The following is a 15,586-nucleotide window of genomic DNA, read 5'->3' as shown; positions in this document are numbered from 1 at the left end:
AAGAAAAGTAGGCCACATATCATGCTCGTTTCTACCTTCCTCGAAATAAATCAAATTGATTTTTTTTGCCTAAAATTTCTGGACGGATTTGTTTTTCTTACATATCAAGAAATGTTTTAAAACTAGGAACTCTTCTATCAAATTGTTGTCAAAATTGGCTCATAGATCATAGACACTAGAATACCCAATAGGCTAACTGTGAACTCTGACCTACGGTGACACAACCCGGTTGCTGAATATTTTGCAGGTCGGGATCAGTACGAAGGTGAGACTTCTCATGATGTTTTACATTTGGAGGTAAAATTTCGACTGTTTATTTTTGGTATGGATATTGGTTAAAGATTTCCCTGTGGTCTATTCAATTTACTAACATGATTTATTTCAAAACGGTCAGCTTTTGAGCTTGCAGTTTGCAATTACAATTGTTTCAGCGTCCATCACTGAGTCAGTGACACATGAGTGCGAGTGATAAGAAATATCCACCTTTTAAGTATCAATAGTGGTGACACAGCTGCTGTGATTGTTTACTTTTTCCAGACTACATTGTCAGACTCCCTAAAATGCAAATAACAACAAAAATCAAAATATCAAATACGCACGTGTCAGCGTTCTGTGGGTTGTGGAGACACGAAAATACCCAGCACGCATAAAATGCTAGATCTAGTAAGTAATGGTCAAAGTTATGACCGCTGAGCATTAATGGAAGAAGAAGAAGAAAAAAAAAGTTTACGCTCTCACAGTCTCTCTCAACAGGACACACATACACATACACACACACACACACACACACACACACACACGAGTCAAACACACACGTAAATGATGATTGTAATGTTCGTAAGATGGAAAAGTGGAAAAGATGTTCTGCAAATGTTTGATGATGATGTGGACACAATTGAAGGCATGAGCGAAGACAGATGAAAACTTCTTAACTTTACTTAGAAACCACCGTTGGCGTTCAAGGTTGCAGAGATCAAGCTCTCATGCCAGGGACGTTATTATTCTTAATGATAATAAATTAGGTAGTATTAGTAGTAGTTACTTTTCTTGGACTAATACTTTAGATACATTACATCACCCATTCCCTCGGATAAAAAAAAACCTTCATACCCTTGTTTGTTTTTTTTTGTTTTGTTTTTTAATATTCAAAACGATCCACAGAAGGTCAAATACTCAATGTGTCTCTATGACAATGTAAAAAGTAGTTCACCCACTGAACAGTCAAGTGTTTTCCACACAAAAGTCTCATTCTCCATCTGCTCCAGTGTGATAAAATTAAAATATTAACTTGAATGGAACACATTCTAATAAAATGTTCTGTCCTCTCTTACTACTATAACATGCAAGTTTTAAGTAAACTTTAAGATCAACATTAAAACAAGATAATTTAAAATACTAAAAATTAATCAAATTAATCTTATCATTTTGTTGCTGTTTTTTTTGGTTTTGTTTTTTTGTTTCAAACTTTTAAAGTCATGTTGGTCTGTTAGATATGAAATTTGATTTTCTTCCTTTCAGTATAGCTAGCAAACATGTGAATTGTAATGAATTATACTCAGAAAGGAGTATAAACTTAGGTGTACAGTTTGTGAGCTAGTCTTGAATTTTGGTGACTTTTTAAGTCATGACAAAGTCATCAAAGCATTCTGGTAATTTCACGTTGCGTGTTGGCCTACTCTTCACAGACACAGGCACAGTCACAGGGGTCTGATTGTGGTGTGAGTAATTGTTGGGTGTAGCATGTGCATGTGATGATTGGGAATGTGCTGGTTCATCTTCATTCAGTTCCACTGGAGAATCGGGTTCTGTCTCTGCAACAGTGGGGTGTCTGGGAGATTTTTTGAAGAAACTGCTGTTGCGGGTGACATATTGTTGTCCTCGCTGGGCCATGATCATAGATCCTTTCTTCTGCGTGATGACAAGAGGGACAGGCTGATACACTGTATCCGACTCCATGGTGTTGTGGTTTTTCAGCAGGACAGGATCACCAACACGAAGATTTGACGGCTTCACGTAGTTTTTGGAGTCAGCATACTTTTTCATGGTGGCTTTCTGAGCAGCGTCACGTTGTCTCATAGAGTTGTCCTCTAGGCGTTCAGAAATTTGTGGAAGTCTGGTTCTCAGATTCCTACCAAAAAATGCTGTGGCTGGAGGAACACCTGTTGTAGAATGTGGAGTTGTACGAAAGTCCAGAAGAAATTTATACATTTCTTGCTTGAAGTTGGGGGTAGAGGAATTCTTGATGTTCTTCTTGACTGTTCGCATAAAGTGTTCTGTTTCAGCATTGGCGCGAGGCCATAATGGAGTGATTTTTCGGTGTGTAATACCCAGATGCGAACAATACAGTGCAAAGTCTTTGCCATTAAAAGGTGGTCCATTATCTGTTTTCAAAGATTCTGGGATTCCAAATTCTGCAAATATTTTATCGAGTCGTGGATCACAGTCCTACTTGATATTGAGTCCAAGATGTCAACAACAGGATAGCAAGAATACTCATCTGTGACAACTAGGATGTACTGGCCATTAGGAAGATGACCAAAATCAGCAGCAAGTTCTTTCCAGGGGTGGTCAGGGAGTTTTGAAATCTGAAATGGTTCTCGCGCTGCTGTTGGTGTTGAAATTTGACATTTCATGCAGTTCTTGACAGTGTTCTCCACTAAGGGTTGCATATTTCTGAACCATACTTTCTCTTTAAGAAGTGAAACAGTCTTTACGATGCCCTGATGTCCAGAATGCGCAATGTTGATTGCTTTCTGATGAAGCGATGCTGGCAGGACAATCTCGACCTTTCAGGATGATGCTGGAATCATGAGCGAGTGAAAGTTCTGATCGACAAAGGTAGAGTGTATGAAATGTCATTTCATCCACTTCTGTATCTTTCTTGAACCACTGATTTGTGATGATGCAGTTGATCACTGTGGTAAGTGTACAGTCTTGTGAAGTTGCTGCTGCTACTTCTTCAGTAGTTATTGCTTTCGGAGTGGCTGTGTTCACAAGGTAGTTGATGTATTCTTCAGTGATCTCTTGTTCTCTACCCATCCAAGATTGTGCAACAGGGTGGCGACTAAGATAGTTTGCTGGATTGTCAAATCCAGGCTGGTAATAAACTGTCATTTCATAGGATTGAAGTTTCATCACCCAACGTTCAATTCTTGCTGAAGAGTGGGATCGTGGATTGTTAAAGATTGTCACAAGCGGTTGTGATCTGTGTAGATTGTGAATGGGGCTTCAAAGATGTATATATGAAAATACTCGCAAGCCCATGTGATTGCAAGTGAGTACCTCTGCTCAGTTGGACTGAGAGGACGGCTTGCAAACTGAATGACATGACCTTCTTGAGTGAGAACTGCAGATATTCCTATTGGACTGCCATCAGTGTGGATGTGAGTTGGCTTTTTTGGATCAAAGTAAGCAAGAGTTACTGCTTCGCTGAGTGCCATTTTAAACTTGGAAAGAGCAGCCTCGTGCTTGCTTGTCCAGCTCCATGGTGTGGTTTTCTTGGTTAGATTGCGCAGTTCATGTGTCAATGTGGCATAATTTGGTATGTGATGAGCACCGCAAAAATTCATCATCCCAAGAAGACTACAGACTTCTGATGCATTGGTAGGTGTAGGCAGATCAAGGATGGTTTTGAGCTTGTCTGGGCTTGGTAAGATGGAAAAGTGGAAAAGATGTTCTGCAAATGTTTGATGATGTTGTGGATTCAGACACAATTGCAGACATGAGCGAAGACAGATGAAAACTTCTTAACTTTACTTAGAAACCACCGTTGGCGTTCAAGGTTACAGAGATCAAGCTCTCATGCCAGGGACATTATTCTTAATGATAATAAATTAAGTAGTATTAGTAGTAGTTACTTTTCTTGGACTAATACTTTAGATACATTACAATGATATGTGAGTATCTGTATTGAATATATCATCTGCAGCATGGAGCATGCAGACTGGGGTGTGTTTGTTCATGAGCTTACTTTCATTTGATACATCATCATCCATAGACTAGAGTGTCCACAATCAACAGGCTGATTATTCTGACACTTTTAAAGGGGGGGGGGGGGGGGGTATGCACTAAACAACAACAACAAAAAAACACACTACTGGTGCAGTTTATGAGCTCCCAAGGTGAACATGCCAGGGGACACAGCTCCAACAACAGCCTCGGTCTAAGTATCGTTCCACTCAGAGATGGTTCGCGGGAGGAACGAGTGAATCTGGTAGTCCCGTAGACACTGAAGTCTAGCAAGATACCTTGAATGAGCTCTTCTGTCCCTCTTCTTGAGTGCTCTCAATTTTGGTTCCTCGGATTTACTAAGTTTTCCAAAATCCACCTGGACCATGTTGTTAATGATTTTGTACATCATGGTAAGCCTTGCGATCTTGCGTCGGCTTTGTAGGGATGTCCATCCAAGGTGGTGTAACATGTTGGTGACGCTGGCGGTTCTTTTGTAACGGTTTAAAACAAAATGTGCTGATCTTTGTTTCACGGCCTTAATTTTTGTGATCTGTCCTTTGTACAGGCCCCACACAGTGCTTGCATATTCCATAACAGGCTGCACCAGAGCCTCATACTCATAGGCTGTATTTTTTAGTCTGATGTTACTGACTCTAAGGTTTTGACGCAAAAACCCTAACATTTTGTTAGCTTTGTTCATGATGTTCTGAACATGTAGATCCCAATCTAGGTCTTGTGTGATCGTGACTCCCAAATAGTTCGCCGAGGTGACATTTGCAAGAGTCTGGTTGTGCAGCTGGTATGTTGGTGTCGGCAGCTTCTTCTTTCTCTTGGGACAGATAACCGGGAGGGTGATACATTTCCCGGGGTGGAATGACATGTCCCATCGTTTCTCCCATTTCTCTAGTTGTTGGAGATCTGTTTATAGTTGGGTCTGGTCTTGGCCTGCTGTTATTAGCCTGTAGACAGCGGCGTCATCTGCAAAGAGTCGCGTGGATGAGAAGACAGTTACGGGCAAGTCGTTCATGTAAACCAAGAACAAGCTTAGCCCAGGAACGGATCCCTGAGGTACTCCAAATTTCAAAGCGACCGAGTCTGACTTCACACTGTCAACCACCACAGCCTGCCTCCGGTCTAATAGTAATACTGTAATAGGAAACTTCCAATCCATCTGTTAACATAATCCAAGTAACTTAAATAATAAAATCAGTGAAGAGTACATAGTGTATGTATATGTATATATACATATATATCTTCAAAATCAGCCAAGCACTAGATTCAGACATAACCATCTGTGTCACTGCCTCTCCCATTTTCCATTATAATTAATTCCCTCTCTATCTCTCTCTCTTTCTCCCCCCCCCCCCCCCCCCCCCCCCCCACACACACACATACCCTTCTCTCCCACACCTTCCCTCCCCCTTTCCCTCTCTGATGTCTGCTTCTCTTTTGTCCCCTTTCCCATCTGTCCCTCCACCTCGCCCCCTCTATCTCTCTTTCTGCCCCCACCCCCCTTTCCCTTCTCTCCCACACCTTCCCTCCCTCCTTCCCATCTCTCCTTCCAACTTGCCCTCTCACTCTTTCTCTCTCCCCCCCCACCCCCCCTTTCCCTTCTCTCCCACATCTTCCCTCCTTCCTTCCCACCTCTCTCTCCACTTTGCCCCCTCTATCTCTTTTTCTGCCCCCCCCCCCCCCCCCCCCCAATCTCTCCCACACCTTCCCTCCCTCTCAGATGTCTGCCTCTCTTTGTCCCCTTTCCCTAGTATTGTGTAATGTAGACCCTGTTTAGGGCCATGACTGGATGTAGAAAAATAAAAAAAAAAGCACACCATTGCTTATCTATTATCTTCAGAAGTAAAGAATTATCATCTTGTCTTTGTTTTGTTTTGTCTTTTTCTCTCTCTTTCATTCTCTGCTATGAGTAGATGGAAGAACAGGTAGCCAAAGATGAGGGGGATGCTGTGAGAACGGAGGAGGAGGCCGGGATGGAGGATGTGGACATGGCTGTAGCGGATGCCTCCCTGGTGAGCTGTGAGCACCGGGAGCTGCTCATTGATCAGCTGGAGCAGCTCAGAATGGACATGGGCTACACAGATCTGACCATCACCATAGACAATCAGCAGTTTCCTTGTCATAAGGTGGGTAGTTGGTGGAGCTGATGATATATTTTTTGTGATGGTATCATTGTTCTTATCATGTTTCTAAAGGTGAGAGAATTGCCATAGTGTTGATCCCCACTTCTCTGCCCTCAAACTCTCAGGGTTTGTTTCTTTCATTTTCTTTTTGCACGTAACACAGACATGCTAGGTTTCCTCTTTTATGAAGTTTTAGTTTCTTCAGTTTCTTTTTTTTTCTTTTCTTTTCTTTTCTTTTTTTCTTTCTCATACAGCTGATCACAAGTGAACAAATGAAAAAAGATGTTCTGCCAACAGATCAGAACAGTAGAAATAAAATTCTAAAGTTTAGCAGCAGCATTGGATATGTATGGGTGAAATCTGAAAGAAAGAAATTAAAAGGTAATTAAAAATATTTATACAGTATAATCAAGTCACTGATATCTACACAGAGAACACTATAGACTATAGAGATATGATTATTATGATGAAGTTAGAGGGGATCTTTGAAATAACTGCCAAATAATCTTGACATTGGTTTTCTGTATTCACTTTTGGGCGAATTAACTTGCATATAGGCCCGCAAGGAAATTCTCAGAATGGTAATGGATGATGATAAAGATGATGATCATCATGATGATCATACATTCATTGTGATAATTAAGATTACAAAAACAGCAAGAAAATAAATAACTTCCTACAGGGGTGATTGTACAATGACAGCAGTCATGCTGTAAATTAATTCTTCAGAAAGAAAAGCATGCTGTACAGCCTGTTGAAGAAAATGGTCATCAATTTTTTTTTTCCGCACAGGTGGTTCTGGCAGCAGGATCCCCATACTTCCGCACCATGTTTGCCTCAGGTATGGAGGAGAGTCGACAGAAGGTGATTGAGATGAAGCAGATCGATTCCACCGTCTTCACCCAAGTCCTGCGCTTTATCTACACTGGGAGGGTTGACATAGCGGGCACCACTGTGCAGGAGCTCTTCACGCAAGCTCAGATGTTCCAGATTGGTCCGCTGGTGGAACAGTGTGTGAATTTCTTTCAGGTGATTTTGCTGTGCCATATTGGCTTTTGTTTGAGTTTGTTTTCTCTGTTTGTTTGTATGCCCCTCGTCATGGAAGAATTTGAACAAAGGTAAACTTCTTGGTGAAAACAACCGCACTCGATGAATTTCATTTCTTAAGTTCAATGTTACAATTTTCACACACAGACACACCACACACAGACATACATGTGCACCTTATAGAATGTTTACACACACATGCTCAAAACAAACAAAAGACAATACCACCCCTCTACAGGCAGTACAGCTCTTATTCTCTGTGCCCTGCAGGACTGCATGAATGTGGACAACTGTCTGGCAGCCATGACACTTGCCGATGCGCACAACCATCGCTCCATGTATGAGTTTGCCAAGCGGTTTGCCTGCCAGCACTTCACTACTGTTGTTCAGGACGAAGATTTCCTGCGACTGTCGGTGGAATGTATTGCTGACTTACTACAAGATCGTCATCTGAACTGCAGCACTGAAGAGCAGGTGGGGCTTTCATAGCACAGATCTCTGACTTGTATTTAGCAGTTGATTTCATAGATTATTTATACGGGGGGGGGGGGGGGGGGGGGGGGGGGGGAGTCAGGCAACATGCAAATAGTTTGTTGTAAAAAAAAAAAAAAGGGGGGGGGGGTGGGGGGGGAGTGTGTGATGGGTAACATCAATTACACAAAAAGGAGAGAGACATTGGGAAACAGAGACGATACTATACCATGTGTGTTCAAAATTTGTACATATTCAGAGCAGTAGAGAACTACCTGCAGGTAAAGAAGAAAAACCCCGTTTCAAGGTGAAAGATTTCCTGAGGCTACCATCCAAAATAAGGAGGGAAGACATCATTTCCAACAGTTTGCTGTCTTCTTGATCCAACTTCTTCCTGTCTCTGTTGATTACCAGGTTGTCATCTTCTCTACTTTTCTGTTATGTTTAACAGAATTAGATTAAGTCATGGGCTGATATCTTTCATTTTGTCTATTTCCGCTTATTTTTGTTGGTTTTGTTGTATTTTTAATGGAAGTCATAAAAAAGATTAGTTTTTATCAGTTTTGTAACAGCCCTTTACATAATGGACTAGTTTCAAAACAATCTTCTTAATACTGAAGGCAGTTTGATACATAATAGTGATCATTTTTCTTCTTCATGAAAGAGAGCTTTTTTTTTTTTTTCTTTTTTTGTTGTCTCATTAGTTCTGTTTTCAAGTAGGAAGTACATATTATTTTTTTCCCTGCTTACTTTTGACTGGTATCAGAGAAGAGCTTGCAAGACAGCCCTGAGGTGTCCCTGCAATGAAGAACTGGTAACAAAAACTTGTGGTGCCAACAGGTGTATGAAGCCGCGGTGCGATGGCTGGAGCATGACCATGTCCGGAAGCAGCAGCATGCCTACAAGGTGTTGAAGTGCATCAAGTTCCCGCTGATCAACCGTAGCTACCTGATGGACGTGGTGTCAGCAGGTCACTATCTCAGTGTGGAACAGGGCCGAGAACTGCTGGACTCAGCTCTCCTCTACCACACGGTGCCCTCACGTCGACACATGCTGCCATCCTTTCAGGTTAGTAGTCAGTTCTGGTGGTGGTCTTGGTTATTTGATTTGCTGTTGTTAATTGATGTTTGTCTGTATGTTTTAATCAAAGCCAGTGTTTGAGATGGAGCCAAAATGGAAAAAAAAAGAAAGAAAGAAAAGGTTAATAAATAGGATTGTAAAGCACTGGTCTCAGGTCAAGAGGTGCAGTAAATTGAAAAAGGTGCTTATGTTGCAATACAAGCCACTGTAGTTTTAGGGAAAAGAATTGTACAGTTGTTAACGACTCTGATTATAGACATCTTTTAATCAACAGATTCTTGAACTTTGTTCATGTGAGGGATCTTGAACACCATTAATTTATAACATCATTTGTGACATTCATGTGCAGGTTCACCAACACTGTTGATCCATAGGATCATCATCTAGTCCACAGAGTAAATAGAAATGTGAGCACCATGAACTTGTTGGATTATGAGCACTTTTTGTTTATTACCTCTTGAATACTGTATCCCTCTCTCCTCTTCTGTCTTGTCTGACGTCTTCTACTTAAGCATGTCAAACAGATCATGGCCATTGCCTTCTGTGTACAGATTACCCCCCGCCTGTCCTTCGCCTACTTTGAGTGTGCTATCCTGTTGGGGGGCCGACTTGGAGAAGGGCTCAGCAGTGAAGTGGAGAGCTATCGCTCAGACACTGGCCAGTTCACTTCCCTCAAGCCACTCCCCTTCAAGAAGCGCAACGAGTTTGCTGCCTGCGCCATCGGTGACGAGATCTTCGTTTCTGGTGGGCTACGCAGTGGGGAGTTTTGGAAATATGACCCCACATTTGAGTCATGGCTGCGTGGTGCCAGCATGATCAAGCCGAGGCGCCGTCATGCAATGGCGGCAGTTGACGACACTATTTTCGTGTTGGGAGGGTTTGACGAGGAGCAGGTGCTGGACTCTGTGGAGGTGTGGGAACGCAAGACCAACAAGGTGAGAATGGAGTCACTGTGAGAACTGTGCTGCATTGCAGCAAGATTCAGAGGGTTAAAAGCTTTTGGTTCAACAGTGGTTCAGCCTTTGGTACTGGTATATTTCAGTTACATGTTTTTCTGTCTTTGTGATCACAACCCCTTCCAATTATCAGTTGTAATAATTTTAGTTATTTCCCTTTGTATATCTTGGGAAGAATTCACTTGGGATCAGTCATGGGATGAATGTTATGCATACCAGCTACACTAGAATTGTCAACTTCAGAAAGTTGGAGATTGTCCTATTGTGTGTCCTGGAGAAAGTCATCTGTGGGTTTTTTGTGTTATTTTTGCAGATCTCTAAATGTATTAGAACCCCAGTGTGGTCAAGATGTTAGCATGTCTTTCTTTCTTCATCTTCTTTCTTCTCATACTCTTATTTTCTCACTTTTCTCCCCTTCTTCATCCTTTTCTAAATTTCTTCTTCTTTCTCACAAATGCCTTTGAACTAGTGACTACTGAATACCCAGAGTATGACTTTTGACACTTTGTGACCATTATGTTTCTGGTATCCACAGTGGGAGGAGTGCTCAAACCTGGTAACTGCAGTGGAGAACATGGGCTTTGTGTCCAACGGCAAGAAGATCTACCTGTTTGGTGGCAAAAACAGTGAGGAGGTGGTCACCAACTTGGTGCAGTGCTTCGACACCACAACACGCACATGCACTCTCTGCGTCAACCCTCTTCCAGCCAACGACATGTGTGTCAGCGCCACCATTCTTAACGGCCGTGTCTACGTGGTGGGCCTGGAGGGGTTCTTCTCCTACCAGCCCGATGAGGACCACTGGCAGGTCCTTGAAGACATGCTCCTGCCTCGGGATTTTGTCTCCCTGTGCGTGTTGGATGAGAAACTGTATGCCTTTGGGGGTCGCCGACGTGGGGCAAAAGACAACCTTTACTCTGATTCCATTGAGGTATACGACCCTGCCACCGGTTCATGGAGCAATGCTGGCCAGACGCCAGTGCCGATGTATTCGTACGGCTGCGTGCGTGTGTTCCTGTCAGTGCCTCTGAAAAGCAAGAGATTGTCGCAATGTACTAGTGGGGGTGTAGACGGCACTGTTAGAAACTGAGAGAAAAAAATGTGTTCAGGTATGTGAGGGGACAAGGACAGTCAGGTTTGTGAGATCAGCATGGCAAAACAGGCCCATGCTGAGTGTGGAAGATTGGGAAAGAATGGAAGCATATGACGTGAAAAATTGGAGAAAGGTAGTGTCCATATATACATATGTGTGGAGGGAAATCTGTGTTTTAAAAAGTGAATGCAAGGCTGTGCCAATGTGTGTGTGCAGGGAGAGGGAAATGAACGTCAATGCAATCAATGAAAAGTAATAGCAAGATTGTGCCATTGTGTGTGGAGAGAGGAGTAGTAATTGGTGTCGGGAAATATGGTAACAAGGCTACCCCATTGTGTATGTAGGATTTGACAGAGCTGTGTTGATTCACACAGAAACCTCAATGGAACTGGAGCACAGGTTGTCAGTCCCATTCAAGCACAGGAACAGACAAAATTGTGGAAACTGATCATCAAGATTATCCTGCTGCATGACTTGGGTAGGGAGGGATTGTGAAATGAAAGAAATATTGTCAGCAGTTTAAAAGCACAAGACATTCTCATATAAATAGATGGAGGAGGGATTGTCAGAAGTAAGAGAAAGATCTTATCTGGCACCAGGGAAGAAAGTATACTGCTGAAACACTTAATCTGATCAAATCTATTGGATGGCAAGTCTTTTGCAAAATGGAAGTCCAGCCAGCCAGCCAGCCAACCGACTTTGATCGTTAAGGGATGTTTTGTTTTGAGGAATATTTGGACTGGATAGACATTAAGTAGCACATATGTACAAGACCAATTTTGAAAGCAAAGTTATCAATTTACTTTTTTTCTTCTTCTTTATCTAATAAATAAATAATTTGCATAAGTAAACTGTGTTCAAAACTGGTATTTATTAATCTTGTTTGTGCATAAAATCCAAATTTGTTAAATGAGCGTCGCTGTGGCTAACAACTCTTTTAGCAGTTATTTACAGGGTGGAGGGTCATATGGTTTGACTGGTCTCATAAAGTGCAAAATGTACAGAGGTAGTTGACCTGCTCATACACTGGGTGGTATTTTGTCAGACTTTGACCAGTACCCCCAACCCTGCACTTGCTTAAATAACTGTTGCAGCAAATTTGTCATTGTCTTTTTGAACTCAAAATGAAAACAGAGTGAGGCTTTATAGGTGCCCTCATTCAGTTATCCGCATCTTTGACTATGGTATATGTGTGTGTGTTTCTCTGTGTGTGCATGTTAAAAGTTTAACATTGCAAGCACAAGTAAATCGTAATGTGTCCTTTCTTACAATTCCTGTTGTAATTGTACCTGATTGTAAGCTGTACAACATGGCAGTAGGAGACTTTAGACCACATTTGAATTTGTACCGGATTTCAATGGTTTGTCTCAAGATCTGACTATGACGTGTGTAACAATGACACTTCCACTCTCATTGCATCCATGACAATGCTTTGCAGGGCAGCACAAATTTATCAACTTTCTCAAGAGGGGTCTTTTCTGGCATGCATGGCTTTTTTGGTAGCCGAAGAGGGGTAGTTCCCTGGGGACTGCTGGTACTGAGACGGCAACAGAGTGAATGTAAATGTGCCTCTGGTTTGGGGATTAAGGACAAGCAGTATGCAGCAATGCCACTGAAATGGAGCAGAAAGATAGGACAGCAAAAAAAGAAAAACATGGATACTTCTCTGTCTCAGGTATTTGCAGCTGGTTCATGATTCAGTTCCAGTGCTGAATGTTGTGGTATTCTAGACTATTTTGTTTGCCTTTCACCTTGAGTCCATTGGATGGCAGGATGATTCCTAGTTGTGTTCTTCTGGCCAGTCCACCTCCAGTTTCTCAGACTTGGTGTTTCTTTCATGAAATTTTCAAGTAAGGGAAAAGAAAGACTTTAATTATGATGTTAGGTTTAGTGCTGGTTTTGCAAGTTTTTAGTTATTTTTTTTTAATATATATATATATATATATATATATCATGATTAAAGGTTTAGTGCTGATTTTGCAAGATTTTAGTTTTTGATCTTTTATACTTCTGTAGCAGAATTTTATATACACAAGACACATCAGTTACACAGATACAAAGTAGTATTTAACCTTGTCCATTTGATTTAAATGATTTATCATTTCTGTGTAGATCATTGTGTGTTTGTGGAATATATGTTTTGATTTGAATATGCATAATATGTGGAGCTTTTTGTAACTGAAATGCTTGTTTCATCGAAAGGGAGCGCTGAGTGATGCCCATTTGTATTTTCATTTCAGTTATTGCAAAAAAACAGTCTAGTCACTAGCCGGAAGGCGCTGCTCACAACTGAGTTTGAACAAGCCAGCTGGTGATGTCATATAAAGTAGAAAGAAAAATGTTTCTCTCTTTTTCTTCGAACACCTGGCATGATTTACTATTGCATTTCTTTTGTATTGTGCATGTCCTTTAAAAAAAAAAAAAAAAAAAAAATCTTGCTTTCTGATGAAATCGCTAGTGGCATTTTTTCTTGGTCTCAACGAGAAGTTGCAGGCAACCGTTTGTGCAGCTAATGTCGTTCTTTTGCAAAAGCATATCACTGTTGTAAACAGCACATGTCCTTCACCAACCCCCATTTCTTCCCAGACCCTTGCTTTCATCATCAGCCCTTACCCACCCTTGTTCCCTACCTGCCCCTCACTCATCAATCTTTTCCTTCCACCTCTTGTTGACAATCATACCTGGTAGTTATGTGTTATGCTTTTTGTCATGCATCTCCACATTAACTAGTTGGTAAAGACTTCTTGTTCTGAGTCTACCTCAGCAATATGCTAGCAGGGTAAAGGTTTGGCTCGACATAGGATGGCACAGCAGTATGAAGTACTTTGTTTAGCATAGTTTTACTTTGTTTAGCATAGTTTTACTTTGTTTAGCATAGTTTCAAACTAGCTCTGAATGAATTACTTTTTTTTTGTAGTGTACAATGTATGTATGTGACTTTATATTCTTTTACTGTGACAGTGTAGTTATGTCTTTCATATTAGTTTTCTGGATACAAAATACAAAGTACTTTATTATCTCAACAAGAGAAATTCATATATGAATAATTAGATTAGACTGGAGATTTACCTAAGGATACGAGTTGTTCACAAGCAATGGTTTTTGTGTCAAAGAGACACAAAGCTTGGCTTCCAAAGTAGCATTTGAATTGGACAGTGTACTTTACCCCTCAACACCAACAGTGCATCATAGGTCTTAAGGTCAAAAGCCTGTTGATCTATAATTCACATTATTGTAATTGTTCAACATGCTCACGTTCTTTGTGGATGATAGGGAAAATTAAAGACTTTAAGTTTAACGAAAACCAAACAGGTGTGCCAAAAAGTCATTTCCTACACAAATGTATGTTTTCTTTTTCAATGTGGAAAACACAGGAAGTGAGAAAGCCTGTATGAAAAGTTTCGCTTTTTTTTTTTTTTTTTTTTTTTTTTTTCTTTTTTTTTTTTTTCTTTCTTTTTCTTTTTCTTTTTTCTTTTTTTTCTTTTTTTTTTTTTTTTTTTTTTTTTCTTTTTTCTTTTTTTTTTTTTTTTTAATTGGTGAAGCATAAGATACTGACAGTATTACCTATTGCCAAACAGGGCTTTTTCATCCCATAAAATGTTTTGAGGCATATAAAAGTTAATGAGATGCATGGAAACGGGGTATAACAAAGTAATAACCCACAAACAGAGCTGTGCAAATCAAATCACTGTTCAGTCATGACAACAGCAATGCTGTGTAACCATGGTCCTCTCATTTGAGCTTGTGCGCAGCTTATTTCCCCAGCCCCACCCCACTTCACTTTGACATCTTCTCCGCCCCCCCCAACCCCCACCTTGCCCCCAGTCCCTTTGCTTGAAAACTGAACCAGGTGTTTGAACAATCAGGCTTCATGGTGTTCGTAACATTTTATTGGATTGCTGTTTGACAGTTACTGCTGCTGTTGCTCATTTTTCTTTTTCTTTTTCTTTTTTTTCTGTAGTGTCAGTATAGTATTCCACTTTTCAGTCTGGAGTTGAAAGTTAAAATAAAAAAATATTGACCTTTGCGTTTGTGAAATGTGAAAGTGTGCTTGTACCAGCTAGTCTACCTGTCTGTGTGAGTAGTACTACAACTGAGTATGGGGAAAGGAGAAAAAAGAGAGACAACTGCATGTTCAGTTTCAAAAATCAGAACTTGGGGTTTAGTTCCAGAATAAAAGGCTTTGTTTTCATTTTCTCTTTGTTTCCATGCTTTTGAAGCCAGATTTGTGTTGCCAGTTTGTGTGTTTCAATTGTAATTTGTACACAAGCATTAAAAGTACACATCTGAGACTATCCTGGTCTGCATTTTTAAAAATAATATTAATTCATATTAAAATCCACAAGTACATGAAACTATGTCAAGACACGAAAGGCTGCACACACACACACACACAAACACTTTAGCTCTGTTTCTCTTTCACTCTCTTTCTTTATTTCTCTTGTCTCTCGTGCATGTTCTCATGCATGTGCATACACACGCGTTTGCAGGCATTTGTGCACGCACACGCGCGCACACACACACACATCCCAAATCAACGTCTCACAGCACCTGTTTAAACTTGTCAACTTGGGCTGCCCAACACATTTAAGACCATGACCAAAGAGGTGATGAAATCCTAGGGAGAATCTTCTTTTGGCATTGTATAACAGACAGCCGTTATCTCCCAACCAACTCTGGCCCCTAGATAGCTTGCTGGTCATGGTCACATTGCACGTGACGAAATAACATTATCACTTGATCACTCTGACGTCACCTTTTACGTCACCCCTTGTCTTTAACAGTTTTGAGGGGCGAAACTTAGAGTGAAACTGAAAGACACAGCGAATCAACAATGTCGCGAACTGAAGATG

The 15,586-nt window shown here is 40.9% G+C and overlaps 1 protein-coding gene across 2 annotated transcripts; it reads left to right on the top strand.

Annotated features, from left to right (window-relative positions):
* The first annotated feature begins 225 nt into the window (after window positions 1-225).
* Window positions 226-14,175, top strand: LOC143299732 (kelch-like protein 24). Of its 2 annotated transcripts, none has more exons than XM_076613113.1 (7): window positions 226-265; window positions 5,877-6,089; window positions 6,879-7,115; window positions 7,404-7,607; window positions 8,445-8,672; window positions 9,236-9,619; window positions 10,176-14,175. In XM_076613113.1, the coding sequence occupies exons 2-7, from the start codon at window positions 5,877-5,879 to the stop codon at window positions 10,728-10,730; spliced, it is 1,821 nt and encodes a 606-aa protein (XP_076469228.1). In that variant the 5' UTR covers window positions 226-265; the 3' UTR covers window positions 10,731-14,175. The 2 variants fall into 2 exon arrangements, with proteins under 2 accessions (XP_076469228.1, XP_076469229.1); XM_076613114.1 differs by having other exon boundaries at window positions 247-297.
* The last annotated feature ends 1,411 nt before the right edge of the window (window positions 14,176-15,586 follow it).

Source organism: Babylonia areolata, chromosome 25 (assembly GCF_041734735.1).
Source record: "Babylonia areolata isolate BAREFJ2019XMU chromosome 25, ASM4173473v1, whole genome shotgun sequence".
Taxonomy (NCBI): domain Eukaryota; kingdom Metazoa; phylum Mollusca; class Gastropoda; order Neogastropoda; family Buccinidae; genus Babylonia; species Babylonia areolata.
The sequence above is the reverse complement of the archived record's forward strand: the minus strand, read 5'-3'. Positions and strand labels throughout refer to the sequence as shown.